We start from the raw sequence: 21,402 nt of genomic DNA on the forward strand, positions 1-21,402 counted from the left end.
AAAATAAGTAATGATAGTAACACATATAAAAAGGCCGGACTAACAATCGTAGAAAGTATGTATTTCAGTATTTGAAGTCTTGAACTAGATTTTAAAATGTTTTATTGTTTGTTGCTTTTATAATTAAACACACTAAATTGAATACTGAAACTAGTTTGCCTAGGTAACAATCAAAAGAAAAAAAAACCACCACTCTATCAACTGAAATTGATCTATTGAAAAATAAGAATAAAAAATGGAAAGCTCCCTTATATGACTATATAGCTAGTAGACGTATGAATATTGAGAACTGCAATGCAAACAACGAGGCTGCGAATAAAATAATAAGAACAGGGGTAACACAAAATATAAGATTGTTGTAAACACATAAGTTAGTTGAATATCTATGGATTAAAGTTGAACAAGATAGTAAATAGAGAGAGAAGTTAATCACATACGAGTGTGTGGACAGATTCTATCTCTGAAATGTCCACTTTTGCAGTGGCAACGAGAAACACACGTAGAAATACAAAAATGTAATGAAAATATTCCTTTGAATCATGTTAAAGCCATCGGGCTAAAGATCTCAAACACAAGAACCTGCAAAAATTACCTCAAAAACAGGGTTGAGAAGAAATAATTTATAAACTAATACTTATTTAAGAAAAAAAAATAAAAACAAAAATAAAAAACAAAAAACAAGCATTTCTAAATTCGCCATTGACATTGAGAGAAATTGCCATCATTGGATGGTTTAATAAAGCCATGTAGCACCATAGTCTTACGGAGTTTGAAGATCGATCTCACCACTGGAGGATAACAGTCACAAAAAGGAGCAATAATACATCTTTTACGGTTGCTGAAAAATAGTAAAATGAGACCCATCCCTATCTAAATTTAAAAAGCAGTGTCGTAGCACAAATCCAAATTCGGTGGTAGAGTTACTCTTTTGACAATGAAGAAGAAGATTGTGAAGGTGGATGAAGAAAAGGATTTGGAGGCATATCCAACTCTTCAATGTTTCCTTCTAACATCTCTACCACCTTAGTCATAGAAGGCCGATCTACTGGGTGTGTTTGTATGCACCAAAGTGCCACTACAATCATCTTTTTGGTCGTTTCCTCAATGATCTCACAAGATCCTTCTATAGTGAAGTCTGGTTTAAGATGATTATATACCCACTGCGGAAAATATAACTCACTCATGTTCTCTACTTTTGCGTTAATGTTCTTTCTTCCTCCAATCATTTCAAACACCATCATTCCATAACTATAAACATCCGACTTGTGAGACACCCCGCCAAAGTTTCTGCAGTAGACTTCAGGTGCAATGTAACCTATAGTTCCTCGAGCTCCAACCATGGACACGACACTGACATCTCTTATTGGACAGAGTTTGGCCATCCCAAAGTCGGAGATTTTTGGGCAGAAGTCTTCGTCTAGAAGGATATTGTGAGGTTTTATGTCGAAATGTAAAATGCGTGTGTTACAACCACGATGCAGGTACTCCAAACCTCTGGCAATGCCAAGTGCTATTAGGTAAAGCTTTTCCGATCCCAAAGGAGGCGTTAAGCTTGATTCCTTGTCTTTGTAAATAAACCGTTCGAGGGATCCATTCGGCATGAACTCGTACACAAGAGCTCGTTTAGTTTTCTCAGTACAAAAGCCGAGGAGGCTGACCACATTGACATGGTTAGTCCTGCCAATGGTAGCAACTTCATTGACAAAATCTTCTCCATTACCCTTTGACTCATTCAATAACTTAACTGCCACTAAACGGCCATCACAAAGCTGTCCTTTGAACACGCAGCCATATCCTCCTTTGCCTAATGTATCTTTAAAGGAATTGGTCATTTTCCTGATTTCTGAATACTTGTACCTTTGTAGACCAAGACATCCATAGTTCTCCAAGAACACTTCCACATTTGTTGAAGTCTCCTTTTTATTCCACCAACAAGAGACAAATGAGAAAATTATCTTCCTGTAAAGTACCAATAAGATTGTAAAAACTATTCCAAATCCACAGGGTACACCTGTAAACAAAGAGGTAGCTTTTAAATTAAAAAACTGCAAATGTTTTTGTAAAGAGCCGATACATGATATATAGTATATAGTAAGCTCACCAATAGTAATTATCTTGCGTGCTGTAATGGGTAAGCCTGCAATGCAAACATGTGGTTATCGTTAACATATACATGGCATGACCATAGTTACAAGCTCATTTTATTGAATCGTACAATCATTTTGTTGTTCTTTTTTTTCTTAGAATTCTGAGTGCATTACAAGCTCTATCTCCATTCCTAATACCAACAATATTTGAACTGTTATCTGAAAAATGATTTTTCATACTAAATTCGCGTTAGAATCACTTATAAACAATATGGATAATTACTTATAAGAATAAATAACTTGTTTGATAATAGTGTAGAATTAAGAAAAGATGATTAACAGACTATTATAATCAAAGTAATAGAAATACACACTTATGGATTGAGGATTGCAGAGCAATGCCCTAAAGATGAATTTCGCTCCTGACCGAGTGCTAACAAGTTCTTCAAGCGTTGTCTAACCAGGATAAAACAGTCAGTAACTCAAAATTGTAGCACTACAAGTTCTGAGTCCTAGTGAACCTTAATTTTGGGGTTTATTCGATTTTGGCCCCACTTTTAATAGGGTATTTAGCGTTTGGCTCCTCTATGTTCGTTTATTCGATTTTGGCCCCAATTCTGTCAGTTGACTTAGTCAATTTTAACACCACCGTATCTTTTTTTCAAAATGACATGTTTACCCTTCATGTGACTTGCACGTGAAAAAAAAAACTATCATGAAATTTTGTATTGTTTTATTTCGACTTGAAATTCCATTGAATTCACCACGTGGGTGTACGTAAAGAAAAAGATCAATGTTATTTAATTGGTTACTATTCATCTTCTTCTTAGACCACCTCAAATGGGTGTCAAATGTCAATCACCAGTAGTCGACCTCCTCAAATTGATAACTGGTATCAATGGTCCTCTTATATTATGAACAGTAGAATCTAGAAATAAAAAAACACATTCAACATACAAATTGAAAGATTGTGATTCCACCAACAAAAATGAAAGCTTCTCTCTCCTCAAGTACACAATATTCCGAATTTTTTTATGATCAAGACCCCAATCAATTCTCATTGTTTTGTTGCTGATATGATCTTGGTGATGTGGGAAAGCTCTATGATTTTTTGGTATTGAATCACCGAAGTACACAGCTGAATTTTTTGCTTCACGTAGTTGATGATTTTACTGAATTCCATATTGCTAGTGTATTATTTGGTGTGAGTTGCTCAGATATATATATTAGTGTGCATAGTTCAAGATTGTCGATCATTTTGTGTCAAGTATTCATTTTGGTAAGTGTAAAGGTGCATTTAAGTCACGACCTTACAATCTTAGAGAATAGGATTTGTATAAGATGTTTGATTGAACTCAGGTCGGTGTTCTGAGCTGCCTACGTATCCAGTTCTCTGATGAACTGGAATCAAGTCAGACGTAGTTCATCTTGAGTGATTGAGTTGGAGATGGAGAGAATGTGAACCTCCCCTCTGGAATAGAGAAGACGCCTCCTTTTATAGGAGTAGATCCCCCTTTTGCGCTGTCTTGATGATTGCTTTTACTCCTTCCATTACGAAGTAATGATCTGTCATTAATGATGATGTTGACTAGCTTGCAGCAGTTACGTTTCCTAGGTCATTTGGATGACCTGACCTTAGGTCGTATGCATAACCTGCTTGTAGTCTGGACACGTGGTCTACCACGAGTGGTTGAGAGTGGAGAGTACTGACATAGCCCCCTTTCTTTATATCACTGTTTGTAGAATAGTGGTGTAAAGAAAGATAATAAAGGAGATTGCATGTCTTACTTGGTTGAAAATAAAGATTGTTGTGAATTGAATTTTCTGTGTTTGTAGGCTGGATGTCGTTTGTTGCTTAGAGCTTTGTTGGGAGTTGATGTGGTAGGTCCTATGTCATAGTGCGGAGATCGTAGCTCATAGTGCGGAGATTGTAAATCGTATGTCATAGCTCGTAGTGCGTAAATCGTAGTTCTTAGATTCGATTTGACTGATAATTAGCCTTTGAGTGGTAATTACAGTTGAATCAAGCTTAACCCTATCAAAGGCCTTAAGTTGATTTGTGGTCTTTTTGGGGGTACCGTGGATTGGATTTGACTGATAATTAGCCTTTGAGTGGTAATTATAGTTAAATTAAGCTTAACCCTGGCATTGGTGTTAAGTTGATTTGTATGCCTTTTGGAGGCATTTTTGTTGATAGTTAGCCTTTTGGGGGCGTCACTATGGTTGTTTCCCGTTGAGCATCCTTGCTTGCGATCTGCATTGTAATGCATGGTTCGAACTTGATCCTTAGTAAGGCATCAAGTTGATTGGTTGATAGCTAGCCTTTTGGGGGGGCACTATTATTGTCATAGATGTCATTTGAGTTGGCTGATTAGTAAGCCTTTTGAGGGCGTTACTATAATCGTAGATGCCAATTTGGTTGGCTGATAGTAAGCCTTTTGGGGGCATTACTATGATTGATAGTTAGCCTTGAGCTGGCGTGCTTATCGCTAACCCCCAGTTCGTAGTAAAAGCAACCCTTTGTGGGTGTTAATATTGTTTAGCCCCAGTGTTGGAGCTTGGTTGACATGTTTAGATGGCAATAACTTATCTCAGTTTGGAGATGGCTATGGCTAGCCCCCAGCTTGATTGGCTTGCAATAAACTACAAGGGAGTGAGCTTCTATTTTGCAATTCGAGCGACTCACTAGTTTGTAGTATATGCGAACTGTCGAGGAGGGAACTGCATGCTTTGAATTTTTATATCTGATTTGGAAACACTTGGATGCTTCTTGGTTTGGAATTGTTTATTCCTTCATTCGACAAAGTATTGTTTCCCCTTGATTTGTTATTTCAATTGATGATGGATATGCTAGCAACTTTTTGTATGTGGTATGACTCCATGGCGAGCAACCTTTTTTATATTGATTGATATCATCGACGCGAGCTTTGCGGTGTGGTAAGTCTAGGACGACCTGGAATATTGATGTTCGTTCAAGCTCCAGTGAACTGATGACAACCTGTGTACAAGCTAAACTGACAGTGATTGTGTTCGAGTTGAGCTGATAGTTGGAATATTGGTTGCTTTATCGAGGTTGCATACCTGCTCTGACCTTACTAAAGGATGACTTGATATGAGGACTACCTGAGCTGATCTAAGGATGACCTGACTTGAGGACAACTTGACTTGAGGAAGACTTGAGCTGAGAATGAGGATGAGCTGACTTGAGAACGACCTGACCTGAGAAAGACCTGAGCTGAGGACGACCTGATCAGAGGATGAGCTGATCTGAGAATGACCTGATTTGAGGACGACCTGAGCTGAGGATGACCTAACTTGATGATGCGCTGATCTGATGGATGACTTGGCTGAGTGATGCAGGAGGATCTAAGTCAGATGATGCTGAGTTGTCAGATTACACATTGATGGTACTAAAGTATCATGAGTTGGCGGATCAGCGCAAAGATGGCAAGTAATTGTGATCTTTAGCTAATTAGAGTAAGTTTGGATGCGTTTTGGTATTTTGGCTATAACTTTGGCTACAGTTGTCAGAATCACGTGTGCGACCCCAATTCGGAAAGATATCGGCGGCGCACACACTGTCACCATTTAGCTTTGCTCTATGGTAGTTATTTTCGAGGTCAAAATCCACTGTTTTTCCTTCTAAATTCACTTTTTTCTATTTTTGTCCGACCTGAGCTGATGATGCGCTGATTTGATGGACGACCTGGCTAAGGACGACCTGGAGCAGGATGACTTGGAGGAGGACGACCTGGCTAAGGACGACCTTAGCTGAGGATGACTTAGCTGATGGAAGGCTGATGGACGACCTGGCAGAGGTCTTTACATGAGATATGGCTGAGGTTTTGATATAGCTCTGTGATGAGTTGTGCTGGTGTGCGTTTCTCCTCATTGATATAGGTCCATAGATTAACATGCTCTGAAATTTTTGTTTGAGATTGGTTGAACCAACACCTTAGTTGACCTGGTAAGGAGCGACCTGTAAGCTAGATTCCTGGATCTGTATTGTCACCGATTCGCCATAAAGGAACATGTGACATGGTGGTAGTTGCAGCCCTCGGGTTGGTACTAGATCAACTGCAAGTGATCTGTAAATATGAAGTATATCTTGCAACATAGAAGTGTGCACAGATTATCCAAATTTATCCAAAGATTAAATATTAGTATAAATGAAGGATAGTTGAATGTAGACTTATCTCTTAGAATGCTGACTTTTTGCTTGATGCCATTGATAGTTGAATAGAAGAATGCTGACTGTTCTTTCATGGTGGTTTTACCAAGTTTTGTGGGCTTGAGAAAATGGTATGAATGTTTTTTCTCAAGAAAACAAACCGGCAGACGGCGCCAATGTAAAGGTGTATTTTAGTCACGACCTTACAATCTTGGAGAATAGGGTTTGTATAAGATGTTTGATTGAACTCAGGTCAGTATTCTGAGCTGCCTACGTATCCAGTTCTCTAATGAACTGGAATCAAGTCAGATGTAGTTCATCTTGAGTGATTGAGTTGGAGATGGAGAGAATGTGAGCCTCCCCTCTGGAATGGAGAAGACACCTCCTTTTATAGGCGTAGATCCCCCTTTTGCGCTGTCTTGATGATTGATTTTACTCCTTCCATTACGAAGTAATGATCTGTCATTAATGATGTTATTGACTAGCTTGCAGTGGTTACGTTTCCTAGGTCGTTTGGACAACCTGACCCTAGGTCGTATGCACGACCTGCTTGTAGTCTGGACACGTGGTCTACCACAGGTGGTTGAGAGTGGAGGGTACTGACAGTGAGTTCATAATTCTAAATTGTTGAGAGATGAATTGTTTAAGTTGGAATTGACTGACCTTCGATGATTAATGCATTGAAAGATTACCTCAAGAAGCAGAGACTAAAGCTTCTCTTTTATCTGAAACCCATGGCTTCTGTAAGCAAATCGATTAACACTATTAGTAATCTGGGAGTATTTTATCACTATTTTGTGGTGCTTTCTATTGGCAAGTCAGGTTATCTGTAACTCTGGTTGCTTTGGGATCCATCTATCCAAGTAGATATTTTGTATTAAGATAGTTGGATCATTCATGCTCTCACATACAAGAAATGAACGTTACTTCATGGTATTTTTCTGGTATCTATGCAAACACTAAACATCGAATTCATCAGATGCTATTATCGGAAAAAAAAAAATTAAAACCCTTCGCTGCTATCCACAAAACTTGCAACACCACTCGTGTTGTCTACACCCTCGTCACCACCTCCCACTGCTACCCCCATAAACCCCCCGACCTTGTAACTGCACTGCTGCCACCACCACCGCCACCCTTAAACCCCAGATCCGAAAACAACCTAACCACTGTCTGTATTCACCACCTACAGCCACCACCTTCTTCTCAACCACCGTCTCTCCCTCTAAACCCAACCATCATCTCCCCCTCAGTAAACCCGACCATTATCTCACTGACCACCATCTTTCAACCACCGACTCTCATAAAACCTAACCACCAACTTCCAAAAAATAGACCCCCCCCCTACCAAAACCAAAACCAAAAACCACCACCTGAGACCCTTTAAGTTTTAATCACCACAATGTGTGATTAAAAAAAATAAAAAATAAAAAAGTCTGAACTATCGAGGAGATTTGGTTTTGGATGGGTTCGGATTTGTTTTGACTGGTTTTGAGATTTGTTTGTATTGGGTGTTTTGTGTTTTGTTCGACGGGTTTTGGGGTTTTGGGGATTGAAAAAAATGCATAGATGGGTAACAAACTATACCCGAAATCAAATATTGGGGTTAAAAAAAATTGAGCAAGTTTGGGTATCCATGTGTACCACGTTTGGTTCTGTTTCGCTTCCGTCCATTTATTTAATTTCATATGTGGCACACTTTTTTTCTTTTTATCAAATTATTTTCCTATATGGCTATGTAAAAGTTGCCTCGTGGTATGCTAACATATAGAATCTTGCAAATTCGACATATATCGATAATTTGGCAGATATCGCCATAGCAAACTAGTGAATATTTCGGGAAGAAAAAAACATTTCGATCCTTCAAGCCTCTCTAAAGGCAGAAAAAGAACAAAACTCACGGACTACTAACAACATCAAAGAATTGAATAGAGCAGTTCTTCGAATGGAGCAGGATGTAGTGAAATTTATCCGAAATCCTTCCCAACAACAACTTGAGTTTTAACAACTACCTACTTCATATTTAAGATTGGCTGCTCACAGTGTAGCTAGCTCAACATTATCAATTGGAGTCGCTGGTTGTTCTAGACAATAATGTGCCTGATGGATTTGGTTCCAGAATTATAGTCCGCAAGAGTTCTGCATGTCAATTTCCTCCAATTCAATTCGCCTTGCAGATACACGAACAAGGTGATGGAGTGAAAGAAAGAGATGATGAATCAAGATGAGAAGTGTAATTGAAACTACTTCGATTTGGTTTTTGTTGAATTGAAATCATCGGTGTTGTAAATGTTCTCCCATCTAATCATGAGATTTGGAAGAAGATGACCTGACCAGCGTTGGATTAATCCAATATCGACATCCAAGATAATGCCTCATCCTTTTTTTAAAATTAATGTATGCTTAGTCATAACTGTTTGATCATAATGAATCTTGCATCAGAAGTACTGTATACTACCTCATTTTCCACATAAGAAATAGCCACATAGGAAAATAATTAGAGAAAAAGAAGAGAAGTGTGACACGTATGAAATAAATGGATGGAAGCAAAACAGAACCAAACGTTGCAAAACATGGTACACATAGATACCCAAACTTGCTAAAAAAAAGTTTAAACCCCAATGTTTGATTTCGGGTATAGTTCGCTACCCATCTATGCATTTTTTTTCTTTGGGGATTTGTTTGTTTTGGGGAATTGTTCAGCTGCCAACGGGATTTGGCTATGAGAGGGAAGAAAGGTCTCGCCCTCTCAGTTACTTCTTCGGGGTTATGTGCCCCACCCCCTAAGAAGCGTGTTCATTGTCCTTTTTGGGATCATCACGGATGCACCAATGGGGTGAACGGTAATGGGTTTACTGTTCCCTATATTTTCACACATTTCGATAAACAACACTTAGATTGCCAGTTGAGTATCAATAGGGTACGAGATGAAATTAAGAATTTTCGTGAACTGTATTTGTCACTAAACAAATGGATTTGTGGCATTTGTCTTTGCATCCATGCACTTGGTATACCATGTCGTCATCCATATGATATCATAGAACCACCTGTTTTGATGGAGAGTGGAGAACCCCGCATGTGTCATTGTGGGCATACCACAACTGCCCTAAGCCCAACACTACAGATCTTACATTCACAACACACAGGGTTGACAATGATACCCCTAATCCGCTTGGTATTGTTTCGCATCTTGATGAGACGTTATTTGATAGTGCATTCCGTATACCTTTTCGTATTGTGAAAAGTATACCACGTGCTTTTTCTGGTGCACTAAAATCTACTCTCTGGGATATTACGGCTGATCCTAGTTCAGTTATGCCTTGGGTTCGTCTCCTTCTTCTGCCGCGCTGTACTTTGCAAATTTTTCAACCACAGAATCGTCAGGAACGTCGTTTTGGTACTAGAAAAAACCTTCATCAAAAATAGATTATCCATGCTTTGACGACATGGAATGAGCCTGGTGGGATGTTTCGTCTCTTAACGTCTGTAATAGAGACTCCTTCAATCCAGCCACCCCAGAGATCTGTCCCCTCTCAGAATGTGCGTCGATACTTGCAGAAAGTTGCTAATGGACATTTTGCTGCAGTGGTAAAAGTGTTGTCATCATCAAGAGTTACCTCCAATACTGCGGAGACTATATGTGCATTAGAGGAGAAGCATCCGATGTGACAACCACCTGTAAGACCAACTATTCCTTTTGCTGAGCCCCCTTTAGTGGTAGAGAGAGACACCTTATTGTCATATATTAGGTCGATCATTTCCGAAAAGTACTTCTTGTGGTCGTGATGGTCTTTGAGCTCAGCATTTGTTAGATGCCATGAGTGGTGCTACAGCAGCTATATCGTCTGATTTGCTAGATGCATTGACCCCTGTGGTGAATCTTTGGTTACTGGGACGATGTCCACAGCCGTTAGCATAATTCATTGCGAGTGCTCTGCATACTCCACTTCTCAAACCGGATAATAGTATTCATCCTATAGCTGTGGGGATGGTTTGGCGTCGTCTGGTCTCCAAGATTGCAATAAAAGGAGTTTCCAAAGATGTGGTAGGATACTTACAGGATTTTCAGTATAGGGTTGGTGTTTCTAGTGGAGCAGAAGCGATTTTGCACGCTGTCAACCGCATGGTGTATGCTAACAGCGACAACACCTCTCTTTCGATGTTGCTTGTAGATTTTCATAATGCTTTTAACATGGTTGATCGGACCACCATGTTGAGAGAGGTTCATATCCATTGCCCAGCTATTGCCCCTTGGGTCAAGTACTTGTATTGTCAACCTGTGAGGTTATATTTGGGGGATGGCTACATATGGTCTGCTACTGGGGTCCAGCAAGGCAACCCTTTGGGTCCCCTTCTATTTGCATTAGTGTTTCATCCCCTGATTCTGCGGATCCAGTCTAGTTGTCAGTTATTGCTACAGGATTGGTATCTAGATGATGGGACTCTGATCGGAGATACAGAATAGGTGGTGACCGCTTTGGGTATGATTCAGGAAGAAGGACCTTCTTATGGGCTGGTTCTTAATGTGGCTAATACTAAGATATTTTGGCTGTCACTGGATCCACGTCACTCCACTCCTGGTCTATTTCCTTTAGATTTGTCCCGTCCTCAGCAGGGAGTCAGGTTGCTTGGAGGTGCGGTCAGCACTTATTCATCCTTTGTCATGGGCCTTGCTCGCAAGCATGTTGAAAAGGTCGTGACTTTGATGGACAATTTAGCTATATTGGAAGATCCACAGTGTGAGTTAGCTCTCTTACGTGCTTGTGCTGGGCTTTCTAAGTTGGTCTTTGCGATTTGTACTTGTCCACCATCCCTTTTTAGAGAGGCAGCTAAGACTTTTGATCGGCATCTCCGCAGTGTTCTCCAGGGTATTGTGGTTTCTGATGGTCCTGACTTCGGTGATTTGCAATGGCGTTTATCGACACTCCCATTACGTCTTGGTGGGTTAGGCATTTATTGTGCCACTGATGTCTCTACTTTTGCTTTTGTGGCCTCCCGTTGTCAGATTTCTGAGCTTCATAACCACATTCTTAGGAGTTGTGGCCCAGTGCCTTTGGATGAGATTCTTGATATTACTAGCAGTGCATTGAGTCTTTGTGTACCCGATTTTAACCTCATTTCTATGGCTGTAAATGTTATTGTCCCCTCAAAACCACAAAAAGTTTTGGCGAAAGCGTTCTATGGTAAGATTGTTGCTAGTCTTGAGAGGGAGTTTGTGTTATCTGCTGATCAGAAAGCAATTATTAGACGCTTGCAGTCAGAACACGCAAAGGATTTTCTACTTACTATTCCGATGGGGGGACTTGAACAACATATGTCGCTGGTGGAGTATTGTTCTACTCTCCGGTACCGTCTCATGATTCCTTTGTACTCTGATGGTGGTCTATGCCCTGTTTGCAAAAAGAGTAGATTAGATGCTTTCGGGGACCCTGCAGCACATTATAGACATTTTTTAAGTTTCAAATACCGACATGATTATGTAAGAGATATTTTATGTGATGCATTTTGGAAGGCTGGGGTACAAGTAAAGAAGGAGGCTCCCATGAATTTTCTCACTGATCCGAATGAGGGAAGATCGACACTTCGGCCTACGGATGTATTAATCTATAGTTGGTCTGAGGGGAGACATGCATGTGTTGATATAACTGGAGCCTCTCCGTTGGTAGGGTTTGGGAATGAAATCTTTGAGGTGGGAGAAGCAGCTAATAGAGCATCGGCAGGAAAAATTGAGAAACACGAGAAAGCTTGTAGAGCTAACCAACATTGTTTCATTCCGTTCAGTTTTGACACTTTTGGTTTCTTGGCACAACAGTCTATTGAGCTCCTTAAGAGATTGCAGAAAGTTATGGACTGCAACGTAATGATAGCTGGTTCTAATGGGTTTGTCTTTAGGAGGATAGGATTTGCTATTCAAAAAGGACTTGTGGGGCAGCTTGTTGCACGTTTGTCCTAATTATTTGTAAAATTTGTTATCATAATCAATAAAATTTTCATATTAAAAAAAATAATAATAATAATAAATAAATAAATTCGACATATGCAATGGTTGATACTTCCCAGTTTGAAACCAAATCCAATCAAACAATTGAAGAAGTGTTACTTATTTGAATCAAACACTCAAATGTATAGCATGTATTACTTGGAGGATGAAGATGAATAGTGATCACTTAAGGGAGAGCAGGAGTGGTTAGATTGGGTTAGAAGGACGGTCCAAATGAAATTAAGTGTATTTCCTTAGATTAAATTAAATTCGTTCGATTGTTATGATCTGGACCATTTTGATTAAGACACGTGTCTGTTACACTTCAGTTAGTGGACCACTTTCATAATGGCATATTGGTAAATATTGTTAAGGGGTATTTGAGCCATTACGAAAATATGAGAAGATCAACTCACAGTCAACACAAAGTTGACTGAGTTAACTGACGGAATTATGGCCAAAATCGAATAAACGAACATAGAGGAGCCAAACACTAAATACCATATTAAAAGTGGGGCCAAAATCAAATAAACCCTTAATTTTAATGTTTTGCTTGTTTCCTACAACCTTTTATTCTATTAATTGCATTTCGGGCTGAAAATACACAAAAAACTATTTGACAGGAAAAAGTAATCTGGAAACAAGCTAGGTGTATTCATAAATTATCTGGTGCTTGGTAATGAGTTTCCATCAAATCAAATGTATCTATATTTTTCTTTTTCAATTTGTCTGTTCTAAAATAATATAGTATAAATATGGAACGAAGGACCATTCTCTTCTACATAAAATTCAATCACTCTACTTGAGACAATATATTTACTATAAGGAATGCCAAAAACACCCTCCAGAATGAAGGAACAAATAATTGGAACGCGGTAATAGATAGACAATATGGCAACAAGAAATTGGTCCCATTTTCGAGTGAAAATCACTCTCAAAACTAGTGATTTTTTAATCACTCTCAATGACAAATTTCGGATGAAAATAACCCGGAAAACCAATTTTCAAGTGAAAATAACCCTTAATTAAGGACAAATGGCCCGGATTTGAAATAAATATTTTCCAATTTTACCTTTTGCTATAAACAATGAGTATTCGTACTTTATGCTGATGTATGAACAATCATTGTTCATATCCAAATATGTGAACCTACCTCATACAATATATTGATGTATGAACAATAATTGTTCATAGCTCATGGTGAGGTATAAACAATGATTGTTTATACTCCAATAGGTGTTCTTACTGATCATACATTATGTTGAAGTATGAACATTGATTGTTCATACCCCAAATAGGTATGAACAATGATTGTCCATAGCTTATGTTGATGTATGAACAGTGATTATTGTTCATACCCTAAATAGATATGAACAATGATTCATTATTCATACTCTAATAAGTGTTCTTATTGATCATACATTATGTTGAGGTATGAACATTGATTGTTTATACCCCAAATAAGTACCCCAAATTAAATAGGTATGAACAATCATTGTTTGTAGCTCATGTTGATGTATGATTGTTCATACCCCAAATAGGTATGAACAATGAGTGTTCATACTCCAATAAGTGTTCTTATTGATCATACATTATATTGAGGTATGAACAATAATTGTTCATAACTCCTGTTAATCTATAAACAATTATTGTTCATACTCCAATCACTACACCATAACTGCCATTTTCTAACGGGCCTAAATTTACGTTACTAACGGTTATATCTGTTACACACAGTATGACGGATATATCCGTTAGTAATAGAAGCAATTGTTAGAAAATATCAATAATAATATTTTTAATGTTTTTTAGTGGCTTAGTTACGGTTATTCTAACGTTTACATCCGTGAGTTAATTAACAAAAAATAAAACAAAAAACGAAAAATAATAAAACAGGATAAAAAGAATGACAAAAAATTGAAGCGGGCAACTTTTGCTTAACCTCAAGTTCTATTTTCCTTTTTCATTCTCTCTGTGTGTACAACCCTAACTAGTTGAATCAATGAATTTTTGTCTCTCCCCGTAAACCCTTTCAATTCCCTCTCTCTGTCCAACCGATTTCAGAGTTAAAGTCCAACCCTTTCAATTCCATCTCTCTGTCTAACCAGATTGTAGGAGAAAGATGACAAATCAGTAGCAAACAAACAACAACTCAGTAGCAGACAAACCGGGTCAACGAGACCTTGAAGGAGGAAGACGAACCAGGTAAACTCCCTCTTAAGTTGATTTCTATCTCCTCTAATTGTTTGCGCGGCCTAATTAATTGTTTTTCTTTTTTGGGTTTTCAATTTGGGGTTTAGGGTATCTGACTCCTAGCTAAAAGCAAGTATCTTTAGAATTTGAGGTATGTTATTTGCCATTTTCCCTTCGTTGCAACAACTATGGAATTGCTCTTCAACTATCACTCAGTCTCTGTCAATTAATTGTTCTTGGTTTCCACTGTTTAATTGGGTTGATAGCGATTCCAATGTTGGGTTGATACTGCTTCGTTTGATTTTGGTTGCTTCAACGACGCTTTTTATTTGCTTATTTTTTGTGAATTTATTAGTATCTCTATACTGTATTGATTTTTGCTTGGTTTGAGGGTGTTTCTTTATTAGCTAATTTGTTTGAATTTAGAATCTAGGTACTGTTTTGATTTTGCTTGGTTTAAAAGTGTGTTTTTTATTTGCTTGAAGTTCTTTGTTTAAAATAAATGATTGAAGGAGCTTGAAGTTCATGATTTCTCTTTTTTTTTACAGATATTCATATGGCTTGTACTAAAGAATTTAAAATGTGTAGATTTACAGTCATATGCATGTGTTTTAAAAAAAAAATTGTATGCTGGTTATGCCTTGTATTGATGGTATACATATGCCATTATTTTCTTATGTTTTTCTTTTTAATATTCGTATGACCTGAATCGAAGATTACAAAGTTTGGGGATTTATAGTTGTATACCTAAGTTTGTTCAAAGTTTGTATGTTCGTACAAGCCTTGCCTTGTACTGAAGATTGTAGTCAAATGCCTTTTGTGTACCATACGTTGCAACTATTTCTACTCTAAATGGTACAATAGTTTGTTGCCTCCTCCAAGATTTATGGCTACGCAAACTGACACAACTTTGATCTTTCCCAAGTTTTTTAGGATGTATTCTTAGTACTTCTTTCTTTACATGACAAACCTAGAAATCCAACATCTAAAATGGAACACTTGAACTTACAAACTATACAATTCGTTTGTTCCCACTACACCATAACATGATATTTGACAGATTCATATTTTATTAATCATATGTTTAGACAGATTTTACTTAATGAAATTTTGATTGGGGATACTTGTTTAAATTTATGAGTGTATTGTTCTCCCTTTGCATCTGCAACGTGTTAATGATTCAATACAAACATGTTTTCTAGATGCTTGACTTGTGCCAAATAGTATGCTTCACATTCTACATGTTTATGTTGTAATTACTTTTGACTCGTCTAGTTAATTCCTTATGAAAGCTAACACTTGCAGAGAGTTAGTTAATCTATGGAGTGATGGAGAAGATGGTGAATGGGGTAGCCAATAAGGTGTTCTGTAATCTTTGTAGTTGGAAGGAATCCATTTGGATGAAACCGTAGCATTGTACGTATGCTGAATTTAGGCATTAAGTCATGCCAAAGTAAGTGCTTTCATATTTTTTTTTCCCAGCACATAGTCAAGTACTGATTAATGGCTGGCATAGTTAGATCTAACTCTTTTTTTTTTCCTAGAGGTGGGGACCCTAAAACAGTTCCCACCCCAAAACTATTTTAATTGAAATTCTGTTGACTAATACTATGTTACACATCTATATTGTTCTGTTGATATATGATTCAACAGGATGAAACCGAGGTTTGTAAGAATTTACTTCAAGTAACAACCCATAGAGTCGGTTTTAAACTTCCCATTTATACCACTATTCGTTCTGGACCAGGCCATGTTCCTGTCTTTCATTGCACAGTTGAGATTTCAAGATGGAACTTCACAGGAGAACCAGCAAAGACCAAGAAGCAAGCTCAAAGAAATCCTGCCATGGCTGCTTGGTCTACGCTTAAAGAACGTATGTGTATCTTTTTCCCTTTTTTTATTCTGCACAATTGGTTTTGTTTGAGATGACTCTTCAGATGTTGTTACCTCTACTTTTTTTTCATAATGTTGGAATTCATTGTTGTTGCCTCTACTTTTCTCAACTAAGATGACAATTCAAGGTAGTATTTATAATAAGGGTAGAGAAGTATTACAGAGTTAGTATGCTTGGTGTTTTACGTGAAAATTGCTTGTTCACGTTCAGTTGATATGCATTATTTAATATATTTGTATCACTAACACTAAGTCAGTTTTCTTGTATTTAAGTTGGTGGAGCAGATGACAACTTGAATAAAGACGAAGGAGATAAAGAGCAACTAGTTGTCAGCCGGGGGGATACGTAAATCCCTGGTTAGTTTTTTTTCCTTTTATTTATTTTAAATTGAACTTTTAATTTTCATTTATGTCACTAACAATGTGTATTTGTTTGATGATTGCAACGTTAAAAAAATTGGAACTTTACTGTTGTTATTTATCACTACTTGTGATTTCGGGAACTCTGGTACGTGCTATCTGATAAGAGCCCAAAACTATAGCTTTAACCCTTTAATATCATTACATTTAGACCAATTATGTATATAATAAATATGAGTTAGTACTGTTTACGTGCGTTTATGTATTTCAGGCAATAGAGTCAAATATGTGAAGAAGCATGTCACTTTTGCGAGATAAATGAGCAAATGTTGGTTGCTAAGAAGTTCTATGATTAAAGGCTAAAATTCAAGGAGAAAAAGCCTTTTTAAATCCCGGTCAAAGCTGAAAAGTCAAAGTCAACGCGGGCAGAAATAGAGCAGAAAAATCAACAGAACTTCCACAGGCCGTATCTTTGTACTCATACCTCAGAATTGGGCCTATTATATGTCAAAACGACCGACTTAGAAAGAGCTTTCTAACGGTCTAGGCCTTGACCCAATCAAAGGAGTAGAAGTGGACAAAAAGGATGTTGCAGTAATTTCCAGTAGAGAAATTCTTTTTGGACTTAAGTAAGTAGGTTTTGGGCTTGATTTAAAGGCCCAAAACATAGCTCCAAAGCCCATGCACGAAATTATAAACCTAGCCACTCTTATATAAAGAGGACTAAGGCATAACTCTCAATATACTTAGACTTAGATAAAGATACTTAATTAGAGATAGATAGTTAGAACTTAGACTTAGTTATTAGTTTAAACTTAAGTTTGACAGAGCACTTTATTGAACCTAACAGTCAAACCGCACTTCTATTGCTAAAGAGTTCTTTTTCTTTATTGAACTATATTCAGGAGATACTTGTTATCCGCAAAATTCATCCATGCCTTCCATCATTCAAGTCATAATTTACTGCGTCTGTTCCCCTTACTCGAGAGACAAAATAATAGGAAAAGAGAGAGCATACGTAGAAGAAGAGAGAAAAAGTAGGATTGTAAAAGGTAATTCTTTTTATTTCCCTTTTTGGCGTGGGTTTTTTTTAGTGATTGTACGTCCGGTTTTTTTCTTTCTTTGTCACGTGAGACTTTTATTTTTTGTTAAGTCCGTTTACAGACGTCCGCTTAAGAGCCAACCTATATATATATTTCCTGGGTCAAATTGTTTACTAGCTATAGATTACTAATGGATATTTCCATTACAAAAACCATTACTAATAGCAAGTGACACATCTATTGCTAACGGATATAACTGTGACGTACAAAATTTGTTTCCCGCTAGAAAAGTAACTGAAACGCGCCAAACTTTACTAACACTTATATCTGTTAGAAATTACCAATTGAAATGGGCTGTCAACAGTTGACTATCTGTTACAAAGAATTATAGTAACGGATATAACCGTTATTAAAATTAATTTTAGTGGCAGTTATATTCGTTACTAAATATGGCCTAAGTGAGTGTGACGCCCCAAGGCTAACGGATATAAGTGTTAGTAAAAATATAAGTAACGGATATAACTGAATAAGTGTTTTTACTAAATATACATTATGTTGAGGTATGAACAATCAACAATGATTGTTCATATGAACAATTAGTGTTCATAGCTCATATTAAAGTATGAACATTGATTGTTTGTACTCCAAATAATTTTTCATACTATATACACTGGGTCGTTTTGGTTGGGTCGGGCCGTTTATTATTTCGTAACAGGGGTATACTTGACTTTTCATCTACCCATGCCATTTTTAATTTCGCATAAAGAGTATACTTGACCTTTCATCCACCCGGTCCTCACGAGTGATTAAAAAAAAAATGTGTCCTCTACACTTACTTTTTCCCCCGATCTGTCCTGGAGGGGCAGGAGAGTCAATCCCTGATATTGTTTTCCCCTTATCGGTCCCGGAGAGTTAGGCCCTGTTATTGCAATAGCAAACCCAACTTAATTTCGCATAAAGAGTATACTTGACCTTTCATCCACCCAGTCCTCACGAGTGATTAAAAAAAATATGTCCTCTACACTTACTTTTTCCCCGATCTGTCCAGGGGCTGGAGAGTCGGTCCCTGATATTGCTTTTCCCCTTATCGGTCCTGGAGAGTTAGGCCCTGGTATTGCAATAGCAAACCCAACATTACATGATGTATACACACAAGTTGTTAAAATCGAGATTATTTGTAAGGATTAGAAATTAGAAATTAGAAATTAGAAATTAGAAATTAGAAACATACCTCTATCAAAACTAGAATAGTAGATGCAAGTACGAAAACTTGTACTATTAAACTTGCACCGGCCATATGACTTCTCACAATGCTGACATTCAGTAGTAGGCGCAGACCAGCCGAGCTTAAACCCTAGTTTTAATTCGTGTGTTAAGTTTAAGTTTCGTATCAGGTAACTAAACGTTGCCACTACACTCTCCGAACAGGTTTTGTACCTGTCAAATCCTATTGGAATGTTATCTTCAATGAAAGCATAAGAACGTTCATTTGTGTGGTTGCTGTTGTTGTATATGTCTAGACAAGGAATAAGCTGGCCGACATTTTGGGTATTGTTGGTGCAATTGTAGAAGAAGACAATAGCACTGTAATATTCATCGAAGTAGCGCAAGTACCGTGTGGATTGTAACGAGAAATTTCTTCGTGGTTGAGGACAATCTTTGTCTACTATATCCACGTCCACTATTGTTACAAACTTCTGCCTGTAATTTATCTCTCGCACAAGATAGTGGTGGTTGGAGATATTAATGACCGGATGGGAGTCTAAACATTTTATCACTAATCCTGGATATCCAGTATCATTGAAAGTACGCGCGGGATAGATAAACCCGTCATTTGCCACCATCTGGTCACCTGGATTAAGTCGAAACGGGTATCCAACATATAAACCGGATGTACAATTCTCCGAAGTGACTAGAAGAATTCCATTCAGGCCGATGAGAACTAGGACGAAAGTGAGGTACTGAAGCAATTGAAACATTATGACAACTCCAATCTCACACACACACACTATACTTCTTTTCATCGATCACCAAAGCGCCATCTGTTTACAACTCTTGAGCAGCTCAGTGGAACAACAGGGACAAGATTTTTAATAACATAGCTCATCTCCATAGACGACTTTGGTACACTAAATAATTGAGCTATGTTCCGGGTCATAATTGTTCCGGGTCCACCTGACTTTGGTACACTAAATAATTTGGGCGCAACTACGGCCTAGCACCCTAAAAACTTAAGAAGTCCAACCTGGCTAAAAAAAAAGAATGACGTGGCGAGAACTAAAAAACAGCGAGAAATTAAGATAACCAAAGACCCCGAGAACAACACAAGTCCACTTCTTCTTCTTCCTGATTTCTTTATCTTAATTTTTTATACTATATTTCTCCTTCAGTCAAAGAAAAGGAAGATCTAGAAATTTGAAGGATTGAACTAATAATAGGGTAATGTAACTCTCTTCTCTCTGGAAACAATCTTTGTATATTTTCCAGGGTTGTTATTACACATTGAAACAGAAATACACTCAGTCTTTGGTTATCTCATTTCAAACTACACACTTTGTTCTCCACAACAAAAATCCAGAACCCCAGACCCTTGTTTCTACACTTAGTTCAAAAACATCTTCATTTGAATCAAAACTTGACTCACTTAGTCAACTCAATAGACTTTGTAAAAAAAAGTCCGGTTTTTCGACAGAGAGTAATGGAGTATGGAGTTGTTTCTGCTGTTTTGAGCTGTGTTGGTTCGGAGAATGCGAGTTTGAAGGAATTGGCATTAGCCCTTTTGTTGAATTTGAGTTTAGATGATGATAATAAGGTTAGGCTAGTTGCCGAAGGCGCGATTGGACGAGTCGTTGGAGCTTTACGAGGTGGGAATTCAAGCTGTAGAGCATATGCAGCAACAATGTTAACAAGTTTAGCTATGGCGGAAGTGAATAAAGGGACAATTGGTTTGTGATAAGTTTCTCAAGGTAATAACGTGATAAGATAGAGAAATCAGGAAGAAGAAGTGGACTTGTGTTGTTCTCGTTCTTTGGTTATCTCAATTTCTCACTGTTTTTTAGTTCTCGCCCCATCATTCTTTTTTAGCCAATCAGGTTGGGCTTCGTAAGTTTTTAGGGTGCTGGACCATGTGTTGTAGTCGCGCCCAAATAATTTAGCCTAACAGGCACATTTTCAATGTGTTAGCACTTAGCAGTTTCTGGAATGGGTTGACGAGGGAACAAAATGTCCGTACTATGAAGGCCTTGGCTACAACATTTGCGATGTATGTGAAGGGAAAACACATATGCGTGCCTGATTAATGACTACAAAGTACAAACATCTGTATACATGCTAGATTTTAATATATTAATTCACATGGGTGTTATTATGAGGATATTTTTGTTGGGGTTTATACCAATACCAATCGATTCTCCTACTACACAGATAATTTGTATTTAAACTCAATTTAATTCCAGACAAATTATAAATATCAACTACAACCTATACTAATATGCCTAATTCGATAAACAATTATTAACAACATATAATAATGTTAAACAGAATTAAACGCATACCACAACACAAAAAGATATCACCGTGTTTATTGCGATAGTCTCTACTTCCACAAGAGCTAGTTAACATAAAGTGGGAAGGAAGATTACAATCACTCTTTTCTGATCTCACCCTTACTAGATC

The 21,402-nt window shown here is 37.7% G+C and overlaps 1 protein-coding gene across 1 annotated transcript; it reads right to left on the reverse strand.

Annotated features, from left to right (window-relative positions):
* Nucleotides 1-705: 705 nt before the first annotated feature.
* LOC147499857 (LEAF RUST 10 DISEASE-RESISTANCE LOCUS RECEPTOR-LIKE PROTEIN KINASE-like 2.1) lies at nt 706-21,044 on the reverse strand. Its single transcript, XM_086561624.1, has 5 exons — nt 18,959-21,044; nt 18,791-18,835; nt 18,564-18,602; nt 2,102-2,137; nt 706-2,011 (listed from the first exon to the last, which is right to left on the reverse strand). The coding sequence occupies exons 1-5, from the start codon at nt 19,749-19,751 to the stop codon at nt 921-923; spliced, it is 2,004 nt and encodes a 667-aa protein (XP_086417750.1). The 5' UTR covers nt 19,752-21,044; the 3' UTR covers nt 706-920.
* Nucleotides 21,045-21,402: the final 358 nt, after the last annotated feature.

Source organism: Coptis chinensis, chromosome 5, assembly GCF_015680905.1.
Source record: "Coptis chinensis isolate HL-2020 chromosome 5, ASM1568090v1, whole genome shotgun sequence".
Lineage (NCBI taxonomy): Eukaryota > Viridiplantae > Streptophyta > Magnoliopsida > Ranunculales > Ranunculaceae > Coptis > Coptis chinensis.